This window comes from Balaenoptera acutorostrata, chromosome 12, assembly GCF_949987535.1.
Source record: "Balaenoptera acutorostrata chromosome 12, mBalAcu1.1, whole genome shotgun sequence".
In the NCBI taxonomy this organism is placed as follows: domain Eukaryota; kingdom Metazoa; phylum Chordata; class Mammalia; order Artiodactyla; family Balaenopteridae; genus Balaenoptera; species Balaenoptera acutorostrata.
In genome coordinates, this window is record NC_080075.1 from 38,318,400 (window position 1) to 38,340,363 (window position 21,964).

The 21,964-nt window shown below is 37.2% G+C and overlaps 1 protein-coding gene across 1 annotated transcript in view; it reads right to left on the reverse strand.

Annotated features, from left to right (window-relative positions):
• ACTR2 (actin related protein 2) overlaps positions 1-18,185 on the reverse strand; it is a 36,849-nt gene extending 18,664 nt beyond the window's left edge. Inside the window, exons 1-4 of the mRNA XM_007189754.2 lie at positions 17,972-18,185; positions 11,104-11,214; positions 5,371-5,586; positions 1,146-1,218 (exon numbers count right to left, since the gene is read on the reverse strand). Of these exons, the coding sequence (XP_007189816.1) occupies positions 1,146-1,218; positions 5,371-5,586; positions 11,104-11,214; positions 17,972-18,019 (448 nt within the window). The 5' untranslated portion in view covers positions 18,020-18,185. The remainder of the gene's footprint in view (positions 1-1,145; positions 1,219-5,370; positions 5,587-11,103; positions 11,215-17,971) is intronic.
• Between the last annotated feature and the right edge of the window lie 3,779 nt (positions 18,186-21,964).

Below are 21,964 nucleotides of genomic sequence, written 5' to 3' on the forward strand. Positions count from 1 at the left end.
ACACTTGGTGAATGAATAAAGCCTCTTTAAGAATTTAATTCTCCCCAAGTACTTTCTTAGTATCTATATGTAGTAGTAAAGACAGTTTAAAAACCCAGTATGTATTTTGAAAAGTGATTTTTACTCATGCATGTGTAGAATCAGATGGATCACCACAATATTAGTTTGTTTCCCAAGTACAACTGACCCCTGAACAACACGGGGGTTAACCTGCATATAACTTATAATTGGCCCTCTGCGTCCATGGTTCCTCTACATCCCCAGATTCAACCAACCACGGACCATGTACTGTAGTATTTACTATTAAAAAACATCCATGTATAAGTGGACTCATGCAGTTCAAACCAGCATTGTTCAAGGGTCAACTGTATTGTCATACACTGCTTAAGTACTAAGGCTTGAGACTTAGTTGTCACCTCCTTCAGAAATCTTCTCTGACATGCTGAATCAATTTCTGTATCTTTTCCCCATTAGATTCTAAGTCCTTGAGGCATGTTTACATTTTAAGTGCCTAACAAACTCTGTAGCACATATCTGATGGCCCCTTAAGTTCTCGATAAGACCATCAGGATATAAAGAGTTCTCCCTACATGGCTACAATTTTACTCCCAATGGACAGCAAGGCAGTTACTAACGGCAGTACCAAGAAAACACAGTAGCTCCCCTCCATTAAATCCACCTCAAAAGTTAGGACGGCACTCTCAAATGTCTGCCCTTTCCTTTGTATTTAATCTATTATGTATTTGACAAACACGATTTATACTAACCTTTTTGGCTCTATTTTTTTTTAACTGCCAATTCTGAGGACAAATTCCATTTTCATTCTCCACTTTATAAAACATTTTTTACTTTAAATAGCCTAAAAGAGGGAACCTTCTACTTTTAAAAAAATTGAGAAGTTTCTTTTTACCTAAGTCTTTCATTGTTTAGTAAAGAAAATAAAAATGTGTATATTTTATTTGACAAATTTTAGAAATTGTGGAAATATCTGAATAAATATTTAAAACATTTGAATAAATATAAATACATAAATACTGTGCTCTTCTGGGACTTACAACTTACCGAAAAATCAAACTCCTCGGACATCAAACATATTTAATACATATTTGCTGAACTGATTATACTAAAAGTTAAGCGTCACCTACCTTGAGCATACAAAGTCAAAACTGCCTGGATGGCTACATACACTCCAGAAAACTGGTAAGTTTCAAACATTACCTGAAAATGCAAAAGGAAAGGGAAAAAATTAGTATTTAGAAATTAACATAATAAGTATGTATAAGGTTTCTTGATGGTCAGAGTGGATTAGCTATCCAAAATAGAATCAAAGAACCCAAAAGAATCCTCCATTCTCTTTAGCTCTTTTTGCCTCTACTGAAGTCCTGCTGTCACAGAGCTCCAATTTTGGGGACAGATTTCTGAATACACACTAAGTCCCCAAGCATTTCGTAAGTGCTACGATTTCTTTTTTTGCTTTCAGAAAGCAAAGATTTCTGAGTGTTTTAGTTAATGGCTAATTCGAGTGAAAGAAAGCATTCTGCTTTTGAACAAGGCTCTCTTCTCAACTGATGTCCCTTAAAGGAAATATCTTTTAATTTAAAGACAAACTATAGAAATTGCTTAACTGCTTACCTTCGCATCCCTCCCCCTCAAGCTGGGCCAAGAAAGACTGTGGCTCTACCTCCAGCAGTTTAAAAAAAAAAAAAGGTAATAAAACAGTAGGGCAGGAAAACAAAAATAAACACAGTAACTCCTGAATGCTGGCAGATCCTGAATGCTCAGCAGCTGAGCCTGCCCTCCCCACTGGAGCCAAGGCTGCGTTCCACTCTCTGCCAAGGTACACTGCAGGGAGGAGTTCCCTCACGCCCTCTCTGCTCACAACCACGCTCATTCTCTGTAGTGCAGGTTGGATGGGAACATCCTATAGGATTTTCTCTGTCATCTACACCGAGCATTCCTTGACTGGCAGTGCTGACTACCGCTATGAATATCTCATGTTTAGAAACTTAACAACTGACCACAATAAGAATTATATAGAATTTAAATTTTACAACTCTGGGGAATTCCCTGCGGTCCAGCGGTTAGGACTCCGTGCTTCCACTGCAGGGAGCACAGGTTCGACCTCTGGTCAGGGAACTAAGATCCCACATACAGCGTGGCGCAGCCAAAAACAAAAACAAAACCAACAAAACTGAATCACTGTGCTGTACACCTGAAACTAACACAACACTGTAAATTAACTATACTTCAATAAAATTCAATTAAAAAAATAAAAAACTCTAAAATACATACACACATAAATAAATTTTACATCTCTGAAACACATACTCATCAATTAAGCAACTAGATATTCTAAGTAGTATTCTACTCCATCATCCTTTATTCCCCCACCACAGGGATGAAAATGGAAGAGTAATGCTATACAGTTGACCCTTGGAAACACAGGTTTGAACTGCGCAGGTCCACTTAATTGCAGGTTTTTTTTCAGTAAATAAATACTATACCACTACATGATCCGAGACTGGCTAAATCCAGTGATGCAGAACTGGAATAAAGAGGGCCAAATGTAAAGTTATACACAAATGTTTGACCGAGGGGGGTTGGCACCCCTAACCCTGCGTTGTTCAAGGGTCAACTGTATTTTGCATTTATCAACTTGACAGTCTGTTAGAATTTGTTTTTACTTATAAGATCATTAAAAAGTATTTGTAGGGCTTCCCTGGTGGCGCAGTGGTTGAGAATCTGCCTGCTAATGCAGGGGACACGGGTTCGAGCCCTGGTCTGGGAAGATCCCACATGCCACGGAGCAGCTGGGCCCATGAGCCACAGCTGCTGAGCCTGAGCGTCTGGAGCCTGTGCCCCGCAACGGGAGGGGCCGCGATAGTGAGAGGCCCGCGCACCGCGATGAAGAGCGGTCCCTGCACCGCGATGAAGAGTGGCCCCCACTTGCCGTAACTAGAGAAAGCCCTCGCACGAACTGAAGACCCAACACAGCCAAAAATAAAGAAATAAATAAATAAAGTAGCTATTAAAAAAAAAAAAAAAAAAAAAAAAAAGTATTTGTAGTTCTAATACAACTTTCTGGATGAGATTAAAGTAGGGCATTATCAGTCATAGCCAAATTTGCACTCGTGAGTAAAAAAGAGCATTAAACTAAAGATGAGACCTTAGAGTGCAGTAAGACTAATTCTTGTCATTTTTGCAGATTAAAAAAATATGTGTCCTAGTCAAATAGCTAGTTAGTGGATGACACTATGCCTGTCATGTCCCTAACTTTTCATTTGAAAGAAAACTTGGTTTTCATTCTGGTATTGTGTTACTTTCCAAAAGAGGTTTCCTTGTGTAGTAACCTTTTGATTTAATGCAAAAATATCTCTGCACTCTGATTTTGTAATGAGCTGCTAAAAATAAATAGCAATTACAAACGACTACTTATCCATTACAAAGTATTAGTGATTGTAAACCATTCAGAAAGTGTAAAATGCAATTAAAATATGAGCTAATACAATAAAGCCCATCTTTCATAGTTTTAGGGGTGGCTAGGGGAAAAAAGTAATAAAATACGAACCATAAGAAATGATATGGATTCTGTAGCTAAAACCATGATCTCAAAATTTTAAAACACTTAATATAAAAATTCTCAATCTCTTCCAAAATTTCCATCAACATCTAAACATAGCCACTGAGTAAAACAAGATATTTACATTAAGTAGTATCTGGAAAGCTACTAAAATACAAAGCAATTAAAAGTTTCTATCTCATATATAACAAAATGAGAGACAACCTTGAAAAGTTACCTATCTAAACTATTAAGAATGTAGACTTTTTGCTCTCTGTTAACTGCCTACCTCATTAGCCGTTTCAACCTCCATTCCCAGCTCTCCCCTATCTCCCTGGCCCTCAGCTTTCTCACCTCTGTCTACTATCACTTCTTTGGTGAACCATATTATCTACATCCTCATGACTCTCCCAAGTTTTTTTTTTGTTTTTTTTTTAATTTTTATTTATTATTTATTTATTATGTTTATTTTTGGCTGTGTTGGGTCTTCGTTTCTGTGTGAGGGCTTTCTCCAGTTGTGGCGAGTGGGGGCCACTCTTCATCGCGGTGCGCGGGCCTCTCACTATCGCGGCCTCTCTTGTTGCGGAGAAGAGGCTCCAGACGCTCAGGCTCAGTAGTTGTGGCTCACGGGCCCAGTTGCTCCGCGGCATGTGGGATCTTCCCAGACCAGGGCTCGAACCCATGTCCCCTGCATTGGCAGGCAGATTCTCAACCACTGCGCCACCAGGGAAGCCCTCTCCCAAGTTTTTATCTCCAGTCCCAGACTTCCCTCCTGAACTTGATCTTAATAACCATCTACTTGACATTTTTGCTTGGATGTCTAATGAAGACCTAACACGTCCAAAACTGAGCTCCTGATCCATTTCCCTCCCAAATCCTGTTCTACTATCTCAGTCTTTCCCCATCCTCCAGTTACTCAAGCGAAATCTTTGCAGTTATCCCTCTATTACCTACACCTAAGAAATCAGAATATATTTTGGCCCTACCTTCAAAACAGAGCCACAATCTGGTCACTTCTCATTACCTTCTCTGCTACTACCCCTAATCCTAACCATCATTATCTTGTGCTTAGGTAATTGAAAAAGTCTCCAAACTGGTCTCTCTTGTACCCTTGACTCCTTATGTTCTATCTACATTCAACACAGCAGCCACAGGAACCTAAATCTGAGCATGTCCCTTCCTTGTAATAGCTCTACATTTCACTTGGAGTTTAAATCTAATTCCCTATTAGAGCCTACACGGCCCTAGATTGCCCCATTACTTCTCCCACCTTGTCTCCTATTGCTCTCCCACACTGGCTTCCTTGCTGACTCTCTAATATGCCGGGCCTGCTCCCATTTCAAGACCTTTACACTGGCTACTCCCTTTGCCTGGAATGCTCTTCCCAAATATATTCTGGCTAACTCCCTTTGTTTAAATATCACCTTCTCACAGACACATACTACCACATTCTATGAAAAACGCAGACTCCCTACATTCCCCATCCCCCTTAACCTACTCTTTTTTTCCCTTCAGCATCTATTATCTTCTAACAAACCATTCAATTAACTCACTTTTTGCTCTTTTGGTCTGTTTTCCCCTGCTAGAGGATAAACTCCACAGCAGCAGGACTTCGCTTTGTTTACTGGTATATTCTACTTATAAGTAATGACTAACATAGTTAGGTGCTCAATAAATAGGATCTGGGAGAAAATAACAATTATTCTTATTCCCTTTATTCTTAAGGACAACGGTAAGATAAAAGAAAAAAACATGTGCTTTAACATCACATCACAGAAACACATATATGCGCAACACATCTAAAAACTTACCTCTACAATCTTCTCTCTGTTTTTGGTTGGGTTCATAGGAGGTTCTGTGAGCAAGATTTTACAATTCCTGGTATCTATGTTAAGTTTCTCTGGTCCAAATGTATAGTCCCACAGGTGTTTCATATCATCCCAATTTCGTACTATGCCATTTTCCATTGGGTAATTAACTTCTAACATTGAGCGTAATTCACTTGCCTCATCACCAACCATAAGATCCTAGAAAATTATAATATCAAAGCTTTAGACCAAATTTTTGTATAAAATACCTTCAGAAAATTATCCTCCCATAATATTTTGGAAAACTTGGGAATAATTAATTTTAATCTTTCTGGCACTTTCAGACAAAGTTCTTCATTCCACAAGTTAAAAAGATCTTTTCTTTCATGAACAATGCCTTGCAAATCTTAATCATGACTAGTAAATTTTTATGTACAACGTGGTTTAAATCAATAAATTGACCTTACCTTAAATACATATGTTTCCAAAAGAAGAGCATTAGCACAAATAAACCCCACATTTTCATATTTTGGAGGGTTTTGTATGAGGTTTCATCTGTTTCTTTTGCTCAAATGTTCAAAAAATAAGGCCTGTGATATGTGAGATAGCACATCAGGGAAAAAAAAAACTTGTAGAAAAATGCTCAATGCATGCAGCACATTTCTTTGTACTAAATATCCAAATGATAAGTGTAAGTACTATAAAGCATAATGAGATGCAAAAAATAAAAGGATTTTTTATTACACTATAAGAATGGACATATGCACCACATAACTTGTAAATTTCACAAACTTCTACCTATATATGCCTCAATTAGAATTGAAATTAAGTTTCAATATATGCCTCACCAAGATGAATGATAATTTGTAGAGATACAAAAAATTAAGACAAAGAGAAGCAATTCTTCTTTAAAATTATCTCATGAGCAACATCTTCAATCTTAAAGTATAATACTGGAAAACTATGCTATTATACACAAAGCAGAATACTCACAAGTCTTGTATCCAATGACAGCATACTTAAGATGACCCACATTTCAAAAGTCAAATTTTGTGTGTATAATAAGGCTAATGATGTCCCAGAATTTAAACTTATTTTAGAAATCGGCTAGTCAAAATACTAAATAATCTTGATTTCTACATATACTGATGAATTCAATTAAAAAAAAAAACCCTAGTATCAGAAATAGCTACTATTTGCTATAAGACCTTAAGATATTTTAAAACAGAGGTTTAAATACATATATGACTTTAAAACTTTTAAAAATAACAATTAAAAAAAAGAAGAGATAAACAAGGGTGAAGACTCTAAAAACAACAACAATAAAAAAAAAAACAAATAGATTTCTGGAAAATCCACTGAAAGCAACAACAAAAAGGAAAAACAAAGTTAAAGCACATGCTAGAAATGTTCACTAAAACTTTTCTGTTGCAACTAATTTTGTATAAAGTTAATTTACCACAACTTAACACTCAAATTGCTTAAATATTAACTATTTAGAATCATCTGATAGGAAAATGCAAAACTAAAAATCTATATTTGTGAACTCTAGTAACTGACATGCATTTGTTGAATTACTTATGGAGAAGTATACTGATAATTTCAAATACATCAAAAGACAAGATACACTGATGGACTGACAGATGGATAAATGGATAGATATGTGATATATCAGTATAGTAAACAGTAATATCAGAATCTAGGTGATGGATGTATGGGTTTCACTGCAAAATTCCTTCAACTTTGCCGTGTATTCTAAACACTTCTTAATAAAATGTTAGGAATTTATACCCCCAAGTACATATATTACTTTTGGCCATCAATATAACTTAATATACAATTTTGTTACTTTCTTCTAGAATATATCTTTCTTTGTGTTATACAAGGTAATAATAGATCAGATAATTAGATGGTTTATATCATCGATATATATTCACAACTACATTTCAACAAATTTAGTGTAAGTCTGGTCTGATTTCATCAGACTGTTTAGTTTTTATTCCATGCAAGAATAGGGGCTTACATATGTCTGATCTAATGCCAACTCAAAATAAAAGTGTCATGGATCTACTTCTAGGGCACACATACCATAAATAATTAACTGAAAAAAACATCTGGCATTGAGTATCTTACCATCCCTCTGAACAAAGAGGACATTTAAAATGGAAGAAAACGAGTATTAACTTATCAAATTAGTGCAAATAGTCTTGACTAACTCAAGCTACCTAATTTAAAAATGTATCCATATCTAAAATTTTATTTCAAAAAATCCTAAAACATATAGTTTTCCTTAGAACGTTTTAACTTCCAAAACCCCCAAATGCTAAAAGCTTTATGTAACTTGCCCGCATCTCCAAGACCAAAATTATAAGCCATCAGATCAGGCCTTAGTTTTTTACCACCCACCTCATCATTGGACCTCAAGCCTAAACCATCACCTATTACCTGAAAGAATGAAAAATTACGGTAACTGTCTGAGATGCCGTTTTAAAGGCATTTATATTTTATGAAAAGCAGGCAGTGTAGATGAGATTTGCCAAGAATCATTCTGAACAATGTCACCTTAAGTTAAAAGTAGAGCAAATATACTTTAAAACCACAATTAAATTCCTAGAACAAAATTTCATAAAAAACACTTAATTAAGCCTACACTGTTCTCTACAAGTACACTTTTTTCTTAATCTCCTTCAGATTTTAAGACAAACGCATGACCTTTGATTTAGGATAAATGTAGGAATTTCCACTTTTAAATGCTTTTGTTTATTCAAAAGAAAACTTCACAAAGTTACTGTTACTAGTTAAAATACATATCACTAGAAAGAAAGGTCTGATATTAATCTCTGTCAAAGCTGCTTACAAATAATATTAAAAACAAACAAACTTGAAAATATCTACTACAGAAAGCACTTTGACTATCACAGAAAAATATGATAAAAGAGTCAACTGCCTGGGATGCGCCTAGTTCTAGTTCAAAAGGAAAAGGTGCCTCACAATGGTATTTATTTAGAGGAAGAATCTATTGTTTATGCGAAAGTCTTACAAGACTTCCACCTTTTTCTTATTTATACTCAGATCAATGCAAAATCTGCTCATCGATAAAGATAATATCGGAAACAAGTCAATCTCTTTTTCTCCCCCTTTACTGTTTATAGTTCATTTGCACATGAAAATTTTACTCAGTTTATTAAATACACATATGATACTATACTGGATGCAAATATATACACATATATATAGAGGCTGTGACAGGCAGTGTTCAATTTAAATGGTCAATAAAGTGGATTTATCCAAATGCAACAACTTCACCCCAATTTTCTGGATCACACAAGTGGCTAAATAAAGCCACTTGGTTTCTAATATAATGCACACCACATTCCATTTTAATCGTAACATTCATCTACAAAAAACACAAGGAAAACAATTTAAAACTATGTTAGTAATTAGTTCTGATTTGGTCCATTGTATGCAATCAGGAAAGTATAGGACTTAATTAGTTGCTACCAAATTGAAGCAATGAAAAAGGTTAAAAATCAAAGTACTTAAAAATTAAAATATGGAATTACCCCCCTCCCCAATACCAAAGGGACACAAAACAACAACTACTGTCCCACCAAGCAAAAGTGGAAAACAAACAGAGAGCATGTGTGTAACCTCACTTACCATCTTTTTGTTATTCTACTTCAACAGGTCAAGAAAGGTGAAGAGAGAGAAGGTAGAAGTAAGAGTCAGAAAAGGCCTAAATAAAATCCTCACTGAAATTTTTAAACATACAAGCAATAGAGACAAATTAGGTCGAGGTCAGATGCAGTACTACTACAGTTTACGGAGTTAAAAATTAGGGCCGAATTAGCATGGACAGTTATTACTCCTGAATGAAAATAAACTCATTAAACAATTTAAATTTCCAGTTTTCAGTCTACCACATTTTAGCTAACAAGACACAAAAAGTATAAATCAATCCCCTAGGCATAGAATTCCAAAAAAGTCAAATTTCTTTAATTCATTACTGAATTTAAGAACCTTAATTAAGGAAAATAAATAGCAGAAAAGGTCTAGCTGAGTAGGTAAAGGGTATTTAGAGTTGACTTTCCAAGCTCTAGTAGTCAAGTTAAATTTGACACAGGTCTGTTTTCTTTCACTGTTTTCTACTGGAAGAACAAATTAACTTGAAAGACTTAAAAGATTAAGCAGATTGAACAGAAGTGAGCCAACCGAACACAGACTGACAAACCGTACAAGCAAATGCTACTGGGGAATTCCTTAGCAAAAATGTCTTACTAGAATATCATCTAGTTTCATTTCTATCACTTGGCCTTAAAAAGCAAGAAAGTGGTAATTATTGTGACTATGCTGGTCAATAAAAATAGCTATATGTGATGTGTCTTAATACCTCAAAAATGTTATTATCCATAAAGTATATAAAAAAGCCATTCTTCTTTAAAAGGCTGATACTGAATAAAAGTGTGACTTCCAACATCATTAAAAAGTTTATCCTTATCACTATTATTAGCTAAATTTTAAGTTGAGTTCATTTAAGATTGAATTCAATCAGAACGAAAGGAGTTTACAAAAAGAGAATACAGAATTCCATAAAATTCCCAAAAGACCCTAAAAAAAACCCCAAAACAAAAACAAAAAACCTCTCATATTGAGTATCCCTTCTGATTGTAACATAACGAAACAGAGGCCAGAATCATTCACTCTTTTAAGTCTTTAAAAAATTAACACAGAACCTAAGTTTCAGTTTGTATTTTTATTCATTGTGTAATTCAATTCTCTAGTCCCAACAGCAGAGAGCCACCAAGTAGCAAACTTCTACCACCTATTACCGCCTTCCTAGACATCTCAAATAAACGTTCCAGAGAGGCACATGCTAACTCACATACTAACAATTCAGTGAAGTCTTGCCAAGGACTGTCCAGATAGGACCAACAATGCTAGTCTGTTCACAAATGATTCAGTAAAAGGGCCCCTAAATGCTACTGCATTTTGTATAACCTGATCCCTAGGCCACCTGAAAAATTTAAGTCAACTGGTGACCACTGACTTTTAATTGTTCTTTTTCTTCTACAATATTGTAACTCCCACTTGATTTTCAACCCTTTAATAGAAGATAAAAATCTATCACCCTTAACATCCAGTCTCTCATGTTAAGTACAGTAGGTAGGCAATGACAATATTCCCTCCCCTCTCCTCGTGCTAAGATAAATACAAGGCCAAATAAAGACTTGCACAGCTTCCTCCTGCACACTATGGAAATTAGTTATACTGGTGAAAAGAAGAACCAATAAGATTTATATCCTGTGTTTCCTGACTAGCTATATAAAAATGTAGGGGGATCAGGCCATGAGAACATGGGAAGGAAAAATCTTAGGTCCCAAAGAGACACTAACATAGAAAAATATATAGAACTGAAAGACATAAAAATACCAGGCTGATTTCTTTTAAAAATTATATTAGGTAATAGGACTTTAAGTCACTAATATAGTATTCACATCAACATAAAAATCTTACTAAGTATTTTACTTCATTCAGAGAGTAATGGCATCAAGCTATACTTAAAGTCAGATGAAATTAACTTCAGTTTCTGGTGCCTTTCTTCAGGTGTTGATAAAAATTTTAAATATAAGAAATTCGGCCCTCCTTTGCTTTTCAAGGCATCACATTTTAAAACTACTTAATTCAAAGAACACCTCACAGGTTTTGCTCCTCATTTATCAATAAATAAAATATTACCTTGATTTCAATGTTTCCCACTTTGGTGGTTGATCTGATAATAGGTCTTCCAACCAAAGCTGGGAAGATGTGTTCTGGAAAGTTAGAGCCTGCATATCCACACTTCACAAACTGGAAAAGAACAGTAAAAGTGGGTTAGTGTCAAGGTATTTATGATATTATCCTTTTAAAAACTGTATCTGAAAAGTACCGCTTTGCATTTATACAATATTTTAAACTTTTGTTGCTTTCAAATTACCCAAAGTAGTCACCCCATCTATCATATCCTCCATTTATTTCCTTTATGGCACTACTACCAGAGTTCCCATTTCCTTACTGGTTAACTGCTTATTTAATGCCTAGGTCTCCCCACCACAGGGAGCTAAGCTGAGCACTTCATGCTGCAGCCCACTGCCTTGATGCACAGCGGGGAAGGGACAAATTCACTCAACAAATGCTAAGGATTTTTAAAAGAGAAATGTCAGAAAATGAACAGAACTAAAGCAGCTTTTCATTCATGTCTGGCAATTCACTTAAGCAGCCCCATTTTTGCAAATGGGAAAATCAAATGGCATCTGGACTAGCATCAAGATAAAATAAACATTTATTAGGCGTTTTGGGCTATTTACATCTTTATATTTAGACAAACGTATTCAGTAATACCAAATGACATAATTTCATATTCAGATAGTGTACTTCTCCAATGAGGACATATCACTGATTCTAATAATACTTCCATTTTATGAATAAGAAACTGATATACTAGGAGATTTAACCATGTACAGTAAAACTGAAAATAGAACCAAGGGTTTTTAATTCTTATACCAATAATACAGTCTGTTTAGTCTTATTTTTAAGAGCAGCCATTACAAGGAAAAGGCAGTTTAAAACTTCAGGGTGGGAGGAAGAAGCTATAAAAGAAAGGAAATGCAATCAGTCTCTACCCTCTCCCTCAACAAGCCTTTATTCAATGTATGGTACACTGTGCAAGGATTTTTGTGTCTACTGATGAATCCCAAGCACCTAGAACAGTGTCTGACACATACTAAATGCATATTATTTAACTGATCAATAAATATTAGAAGTTTTGCTGTTGACGCATATGATACTATGATTATTTTAACCTAGAGAATATGTTTAATATTGAGAAAGTCTATTGTTCCCTGGCTTCAGGTACCATATTCTCTTAGAAGAATTAAGGAGAAAAACAGTATCTGAATGTGACGCATGATAGTAATAACACAAAAGAGGACAGAAAGCTGTTACATCCAAGGAACTGTTTTGTTTGATAGTGGTAAAGGTTAGCAACTACCTGAAACTCACTGACTTCTGACTAACCCTCCAAAACATAAAATTTTTCTACTGCAAAGACAATCTTGTTGGAAATGATTTAATTATTTAATTATAAATAGCCTAGAACATTCTGCCATGCATAATTTCAAGTCTTTTATAAATAGAGCTCTTAAAAATATGTTGAAGTCATGTCTTTAGCAGACTAAAGCTACTGGTATGAAAAATCTGCCTAAAATTTAAAAATTGCATATTTCCAATACCACCTGAATTCCTATCTCCTCAGTTCACGTTTACATCTTAGAACCTACAGAAAACATACTGCTCAGACAGGTTTTCTTCCAAACTCACAAAACCTAGTCCTGCTCAGTTTACCATTCAGCCACATACCCATTTCTAACACTACGATACAATTCTTACTGGATTACCTTCCAAGGCAGAAGTTACTGTGATATGATGGCATATGCAACAGATTACCTGCTTGCTCATACCTCTCTCTCCATCTGAATAGTGGTTGATAGTAAAGAGCAATACACTTCGCACCCTAAGAAAGTGTTCAACAGAATTCAGAAATGCTAGTCCATTCTTCCACAGTGTCTTCCCAAGTAATTTATCAATGGGACCCAGAAAGAGTTGGAGTGACAACTGCCACAGAGGAAAAGAATATTATCTAGTCTATTCAAATTAAAAGAAAATGAGAAAACCTCTCACACTCTTCTCTTCTAAATCAAACTCGCTTTTGTCCTTAAGTCAAAAGCCAGCTCACTTGACGTGAACTGAAATCAGATGCAAAACCAGAGAATCTCTTCTCATTACCCCACCATATCCAAATTTCTACATAAATAAAATTTGTCATGATCACCAGCTTTAGTCATAATTCATACATACATATGTTCCAAATATAGAAAGCAAATACAATGCAGACATTAAATTCTTATGTATTAACATAATGAACAGATAAGGACACCGGGTGGGTCAAAAGTGTCCATTCACCAGAATGAACATGCTCACATGGGTATAAATGTTCTTAAAGAAAATGACAGAATGAATGAAAAAAGAACCTACAAGTTTGTAAGGGCATTTTTAGCATATTAAATGTAAACAAATGATTTAAGTGAGAAATCAGAGCCTAAGGTAAAGGTGGGCGCAGGAGCCTGGGATGGGGTGTAAGCCAAGTCCTGGCGCAGGGAGGAGGCTGCGAAGGTTGGCGTGCCTCCCCTCACTCTGAGCCACACACACTGGGAAACACGCAACACGGTAAATCCACAATCACATCACTCAGTGTTTACTGATTATAATTTGAACAATTATAGATGGGTAGTTTGCATGTTGAAATTCTTGTCTGAGCATACTTCACGGGACAAAATATTTGCCAAGTGCCTGAGGTAAGACGACAAAAAATTAAGAACTCCTGAAACTATAAAAATAATTGTAAACTACTATTCCTGTGCTTTATAAAAAATGGAAATTTGGCTTTCAGTTCAAATTAAAGATACCAATCACTTATTAATGAAATCATTTATTCTGCTTAAGCAGTAGCTTATTGGAAGTAGATGCTGCCATAGTAATCCAGTGCTAGCATTACTACAGGATACTAGTGTTTGGTCAAAATGGCAAGTGCTGCACTATTTTACATTATTTCAAATGTGAAAGCATTAATAGTTATAATAACAAGAATATAATTACAATGATCTATTTCTCAATAACATATAACCAACAGACAACCTGGCATTTGCTTTCTTGTAAAAAGTCAGTATTTTTTAAAAGATCTAAACCACGATGTAATAAAATAAAAAGAAAATATTCTTTTCTAAATTATTTGTTTGGTATCATTTTTAATCCTGGAGATACCTCCCCCCACTCCAATCATTTTAAGACTTGGTGGCTTAGTTCTCTCATTGTGTGCAGTAAGGCTGTGTTTAAGAAATAGATTTTACCATATATAGTTTCCTCTTCATACCACTGTGGTTTAAACTGGCTCCCTTACTTCCTACTGAGTCATCAAATGGTAAGAACATGAACAATATAATGTTCTTTCAAGCAACAAAAAAAAGCTCATCTACATTTGCTCTAAAAGTACCTTTCTCCCTCAAAAAATAAACTGGGATTTATAAAGCCTCATTTGGGCTTATTTAATTTGTATTTTTCCTTTATTAATTTAAATTGATGGTATTGACATATTAATTTAATTGCATAGTGATTATTCTGATCTTAGACCACCAAAATATTTATTATATTTATTCCAAAGCATTTTATAGGGTGAAACCAAACCTGTTTCTGATTTGTTTCTAATTCAAACACTCCTAAATTCATCATATAAATCTGTATAAGCCTGATAAAGGCCATAATACTACAAATGTGAATTGTAAAAGTATAATTACCTAACACTATAAGCTACTTTGTATCACTAGACCCTAAAAATTATACCAGTCACACAGTAGGCACTCCAGAAGTCTTCACTGTTGGTGAACTAACTCAATGTTGATGAAATCACCCAAGTTTGGTAAAAGAATATACAACACCAGGGGCCCAGGCCCAACTCTTGAAAGGCACCCAAGCCTAAGCAGATCTCCACATTTTCACCTATCTGGCCACTTTCCGCAGCTCTATTTTAGGTGCAGGTTTGGACCAAGGCTCCATTTTAGGTTTGAATGGTTATGAAGGTGAAATGCATAAAGTACTGGAAATGGATGAGCTTTTCCTCCTCTAGGAGGAAAAGAGACAGTGGTCAGCTTGGGAGCTAGTGAGGAAGAAGAGCGGGATCAACATCTGGCAGGTGATCACAAGAACTCACCTACTCTTAGGGCATTCGATTTAGGGCCTGCCAGAGGGGCTTAAAAAAATCAAGTTCTCGGGACTTCCCTGGTGGTGCAGTGGTTAAGAATCCGCCTGTCAATGCAGGGGACACGGGTTCGAGCCCTGGTCCGGGAAGATCCCACATGCCATGGAGCAACTAAGCCCGTGCGCCACAACTACTGAGCCTACGCTCTAGAGCCCATGTGCCACAACTACTGAAGCCCGCGCGCCTAGAGCCCGTGCTCCACAACAAGAGAAGCCACCGCAATGAGAAGCCCACGCACTGCAACAAAGACCCAACGCAGCCATAAATAAATAAATTTAAAAAAAAAAAATCAAGTTCTCAAATACCTATAATTTTAACACCTAAAATGTGTAAGAGGCAAATTGCTTTGGAGTAACAACTATTCCCATAAGTTTTTAGAAATTTAATTTTAATATCTTCTTTATTTAATCATAGAGGAATCATTAGACCTTCAGGTACCTAAATAAAATCAAAATGACTATGAAGTATAACCATAAGAAATACAGAATCTAAGTGGTTCCTAATACTCTAAATTTTCAGAAATATCACAGCATTCATGACTACATACCACATCAGAGCTGTTTCTTCATTCGAAGTCTACCATGTCCTATAGAAAATCTGGATAAAATTTTTAAAGTAACTAGAAACATAACACCAAACATGTAAGTTTTTGTTTGAATTAACTACACTTTTCTATTTATGTCATAGTAACTGATCTTTTGTCTTAAGAAACAAGATTCTTAAATTATGGATTAGACATAAGACTAATCAATAATATACAATCAGTTTTCTAACACAGATAAACTAATGAAATAGTAACATAAAAACTAAATATTATGGGACTTCCCCAGTTGTCCAGTGGTTAATACTCCACGCTTCCACCTCGGAGAGCGTGGGTTCGATCCCTGGTCGGGGAACTAAGATCCTGCATGCGGTGCAGCCAAAAAGAAAATATTTTTAAAAAAGAAAAAAAAAAAACCCTAAATATTATGAAAAAACATATACTACAAAAACAGGGTTCACTGTCCTTCAAAGAGGAGGAATCCACTAAAACATAACTGACTTCAATTTCTAAAGAAAAAAGCTGACATATTCACAAAACAAAATATATTAACATCAACTTTTAAAGATTTACATTTATTTAGAGGTCAATTTGAGACTACAGTGGGAATCAGGCTAATAATTTTTAAAAAGCACCTTTAACTGAGTTTTAACTGTAAAAGTAATACATGTTTATAGTTAATTTCATTTAAAGATAGTTTAACAATACAGGTTTCTTAAAAAAACAAAGAACAGTTTTCCAATAGTTCAGAAGGGTGATGAAGTCCTTCCCACCTTACCTCACTCTTATCCCTAGTCTCACAGGTAACCACTATGAACATACATTTCTTATGAATTCTGCCAAAACTTTCATATACACATACATTTGTGGACACATAAACATCTTTAATAAAGAACACACACATAAATGGAATTGCTGTAAAACTTTTTTTAAACTTAACAATCAATCTTAAAAATGTTTCTATAGTGGTGGACCTGCCTCCTTTTCTTTAAGTACTATTCCATTTTCTATGGATGTCCCATTAAATGATAACACTCTTCTTACTCTCATCCGTTTTTAACTTAGGTCAGATAAAGCTAATATCATCATTGCTTGTAAAAGTCTAACAAATTCAATCAAGGGCAGCATTATAGCAGTGAATATCAGCTCTTTTTTCCCTCAACAATCCAGTTTCCAAAGGGCTTTAAAGTTCAAATAAAATCTATTTTAATTCATCTATCACATTTATGGAAGGGGATAAAAGTCACAAAATACTGCAGCTCCAAGATGGTTAGGAATTGTTGTAATGTAGGGGAAAGTGATCACTACAGAACTCATCCAAAATAAGTAACACTTCTATCTTCTAATTTGCTGACTTTGCTGCCCAAAATACATTTTTTTTAAAGGGGTGGGGGGGGCGATTGAAAGACAACTTTCAAATAATTTCTAAATCAGTGTTTTACTCAGATTTTTACAATTATTTGCATTTTAGAATCTTAAATACTAACATTACCTGTATTCTGCAAGTAAGGAAAAAAAGGAGGAGGGGTACCCAAACTGATTAACTTCCCCTAAGGTTAGTGGAATTAACACTTGGGCCTTAAAGGGTGCAAGATCAACCAGGAGAACACACTGGTCTCTGCGGGGCTGCACCTGGGCCAAATTTCCAGCATGCAGAACAAAAAGTCAATGATGCGCTGCCGATCTGGTCTCCCTTCCCCTCAAAAAACAAGAAAACAAAACAACAAACACTGCAAAAGGACTGAGGTTCACTGCATGACAGCACTTCCCTTTTTTCTTTAAACCCGTTTCCTGCCTCCCGTTCTGTATCTTCAACTATACAGGAAGAGGAAGGCCTCTTGATCCTTCTCTTTTTTACACACCGGCGACCCTGGGGAATGGAGCCCTTTTGGAACACACAAACCCAGCCTTTTACCCCTCCTGCCCTTTAGCCAGAATCCCACGGCTCCAGCGTGGGGCCGGCCCCGGCCGGGCAGCAGGTGGGAACCCCATCCAGTGCCGGCCTCGCCCGCCGTCCTGACCCCGAGCTGCGGGAGTGGCGGGCTCGGGGAAACTAAGGGGCCCGACCCTCTCGCGCGCCACACCCACGGGGGCGGGAAGCGAGACCCTGGCCCCTTGGCCCCGGGGTGCAGCCCCGGGCGCCAAGGGCCCGCGCGCCCCTCGCTCATCCCCTGCCCGAGCCTGTGGCCGCTGCAGCCTCCCCGCGAAGCGCTTACCCCGGTGCCGTTGTCGCACACCACCACCTTCCTGCCCTGGCTGTCCATAGTGCGCCCGTAAGAGAGCCGGAGCCGCCGCCACCGAACAACCTACAGCCGCCGCCGTCCGTCGGTTCCTCTTCCTCCTCCTCCCTCTTCCCGGCCCCTCCCGCGGCCCAGCTTTTTTCCCGCACCCGGAAGTGACCGTCCGCCCCTACCGGCCCCTGCCCGCCACCTACTGACTGCCTGCGCGGAAGAGGTGAAGACGGGAGGGAGGAGGCCGAGACTGGCAGCGGTGAGCTCCAATAAGAAACAAAGGAGCCCGAGGTCCCGCCCATGGCGCCGTTTCCGGCTTCGGTTCCAGCTCCGCCTTCAGGGTCGCCGCCAATGCAGGTTCTTCCTGTCGGCGTCTTGTCTCCGGCGCTTCGCCGGGCGTAAACGGCAGCAGAGGTGGCGGCCGCTGCGGTCTCTTCCTTAAGGCGTGGCAGGAGTTGGGGGCTCCGCTTACCCGGCGGAAGGAGGCGCAGGCAGATGAAAGATATCTGGTCTGTGGCGAGACCGCAATGGAATGTGACAGAAAAGCCTGCCGGGAGGGCGGGAGGTGGCAGACACCCTTGCTAACCCCACCATTGAATGAGGCTTGGTGTATCATTGCTTGTAGGCCTTTTCAGTGGACAGAGCTGCGATGGGTACAGACACATGAAATCGTGCATTTATACCGATTCCTCCAATTCCAGCCCAATCTGTCTTTGCCCGGTTTGCCCTTAGTCAAGTGAACAAGAGTAGGTGCTTAACGATTCCAGCCTCATTGCTCACCACTTCCCTTGCAGCAGCATGATGTTGCTTCACACCTCTTCAGTACATGTACCTATCTGAACCCAGACTCTGTGCTTTGAAATCAGACAACCCCAGTTTCAAACATGGCCCTGCCACTCAGGAATTCTGTGATCTGGGCCCACCCTACATGAGCCCTCAGTTCAATATTATAATACCAGACTGCTTCTCAGTTTCACTTTGTTCTTTTATTAGACAGTGGTTTTCAAACCTTATAAAGGCATAGAATGCTTTATTCAAATTTAATCTTATATGGAAACCCAACATATAAAAATAGATCAAAGTATGGGAGTTCCCTGTTGGTCTAGTGGTTAGGATTCCTCGCTTTCACTGCCAAGGCCCAGGGTTCAATCCCTGGTGGGGGAACTGAGATCTCGCAAGCCAGACAGCCAAAATTAAAAAAAAGAAAAGAAAAAAAAGATCAAAATAAAGCTGCCATAGTTGTTGGAAGTTTGAGAAGTTAGGATGAGTAGGAGGCCTCGGGGGAATCTGTCTTCTCTGCATCTGCTTCAGTAGTCATTGAGGTACCTCAGCCTGCTGAACTTTGCAGTAGTTCATAAATTACATGTCTTACTTTTGTGGCCCCAGTGCCTAGCACTGTGTAGTTTTTATGAAATTATATTTAATTGGTCTCAGCAAATTGAATTCAAGCATTTCTGTGTCCTTTTACTTTTCCTCTTTATGAAATTAAATGGATTACTAATTTTTACTTTTTAAGAAGTAGCATTTGTTTTCTTCTGATTATAAAATCACCACATGCAGATGATAGAAAATATCAACAAACATCTATTTGCTGCACTAATGAAAATGCAGCAAAACGCCTTGATTATGCAAATACAGATATAATGCTGTTGGCCACTGGCTCCTGCCTTCTGCACCAGGCTCGTCCTGGTCATTTCCCTTTCCTCAAAATAATGTGAGCTCACATTTCAGGTGACTGAATTTTTTTGTGTGGGGGAGGGCTTCATTTCTAGCCTTCTGCTGAAATTTTATGTGTATTATTCTGCACAAAATCTTGCTAGGCAGCTATTTCCTTTTTACACATGACAAAATGGGGGCTTTAAAAAATTAAGTCTACCAAGATCTACATGCAGAAATCAATATATTTATATATGCCAACAGCTAACAATCTGAAAATTAAGTAAGGAAAACAATTCCATTTACAAGAGTATCAGAAAAATCCAAATAAATGTAATGAAAGTAATGCAAGACCTATACACTGAAAACTACAAAACATTGCTGAGAGAAATCAAAGATCTAGGTAAATAAACATGCCATGATCATGGATTGAACACTTGTTGACAGTTCTCTCCAAATTGATCTATAGATTCAATATAATCTCTGTCAGAATGGACTTGAGGACACGGGGAGGGGGAAGGGTAAGCTGGGGTGAAGTGAGAGTGGCATGGACATATATACACTACCAAATGTAGAATGGATGGCTGGTGGGAAGCAGCTGCATAGCACAGGGAGATCAGCTCAGTGCTTTGTGACCACCTAGAGGGGTGGGATAGGGAAGGTGGGAGGGAAACAAGAGGGAGGGGTTATGGGGATATGTGGATACGTGTGGCTGATTCACTTTGTTATACAGCAGAAGCTAACACACCATTGTAGAGCAATTATACTCCAATAAAGATGCTGAAAATATATATATATAATCTCTATCAAAACCCCAGCAGCCCTTTTTCTTTTTAGAAATTGACAAGTTTGATTCTAAAATTTATATGGAAATGTAAAGGAACCAGAATAGCTAAAGCAATTTTGAAAAAGAAAAGCAAAGGTGACAGACTTCTGCTACCCGATTTGAAAACTTGTAAAGCTACTACACTAATGAATACAGTGTGGTATTGCCACAAGGATAGACATATAGATCAATGGAACAGAATAGACAGCCCAGAAATAAACCTTTACATTTATGGTCATTTGATTTTCAACAAATGTGCTAAAACAATTCAATGGGGAAAGAGTAAAAAAAATTTTTTAACACAAATAGTGCTGGGATAATTGAATATCTGTGGTGGGGGGGAGAACTTTGACCCTTACCTCACACTATACATAAAAATTAATGCAAATGGATCATAGACCTAAATGTAAAAGAGCTAAAAGTCTGTAAATTCTGGAAGAAAACAGAAAAATCTTTTGATGTTGAGTTAAAGATTGCTTAGATATGACACCAGAGTCATGATCCATAAAGGAAAAAAATTGACAAATTATACTTAATAGAAATTTAAAACTTTTAATTCATGTATTAAGAAAAGATAAAGACAAGCCATGTACTAGAAGAAAATATTTGCAAATCATATATCCAACAAATCACTTGTATCCAAAAAATATTAAGAACATTATAACAATAAGAAGACACATTACCTAATTTAAAAATGGGCAAAAGATTTGAATAGACATTTCACCAACGAAGATTTATGAATGGCTAATAAGCACGTGAAAAGATGCTCAACATCATTAATCATTTAATGCAAATTAAAATCATAATGAGATATCACTTCATACTCACCAGAATGCCTATAATCAGAAAGAAAACATAACAAATGTTAGCAAAGATGTGGAGAAACTGGAACCCTCATACATTGCTGGTAGGAACGTACAGCGCTGCAGCAACTTTGGAAAGCAGTTTGGCAGTTTTTCAAAAAGTTAAACATAAAATTACCATACCCAGCAATTCCACTCCTAGGTATATATCCAAGAGAAATGAAAGCATATATCCACAGACTTGTGTACAAATGTTCATAGTGGCATTACTCATAATAGGTGAAGAGTAGAAACAATCCAAATGTCCTTCAATTTGTGAATGAGTAAACTATGTGGTATATCCATACAATGGAATACTGTTTGGCAATAAAAAGGAAACTACATACCATAACATGGATGAAACTTAAAAACATACCAGCTGCAAAAAACTATGTATTGTATGGTCCCATTAACATGAAATTTCTAGAAAAAGTAGATTTGTAGATATGGAAAGCACATCCATGATTGCTTGGGCTGGGAGCCACGTTTGGCTGAATATAGGCATGAGAGAACTTTTATGGGGTGATGGAAATTTAATAAATTTTATTTATTTTTTTATTTTTGGCTGCGTTGGGTCTTCACTGCTGAGTGGGGCTTTCTCTAGTTGCGGCGAGCGGGGGCTACTCTTCGTTGCAGAGCGTAGGCTTCTCATTG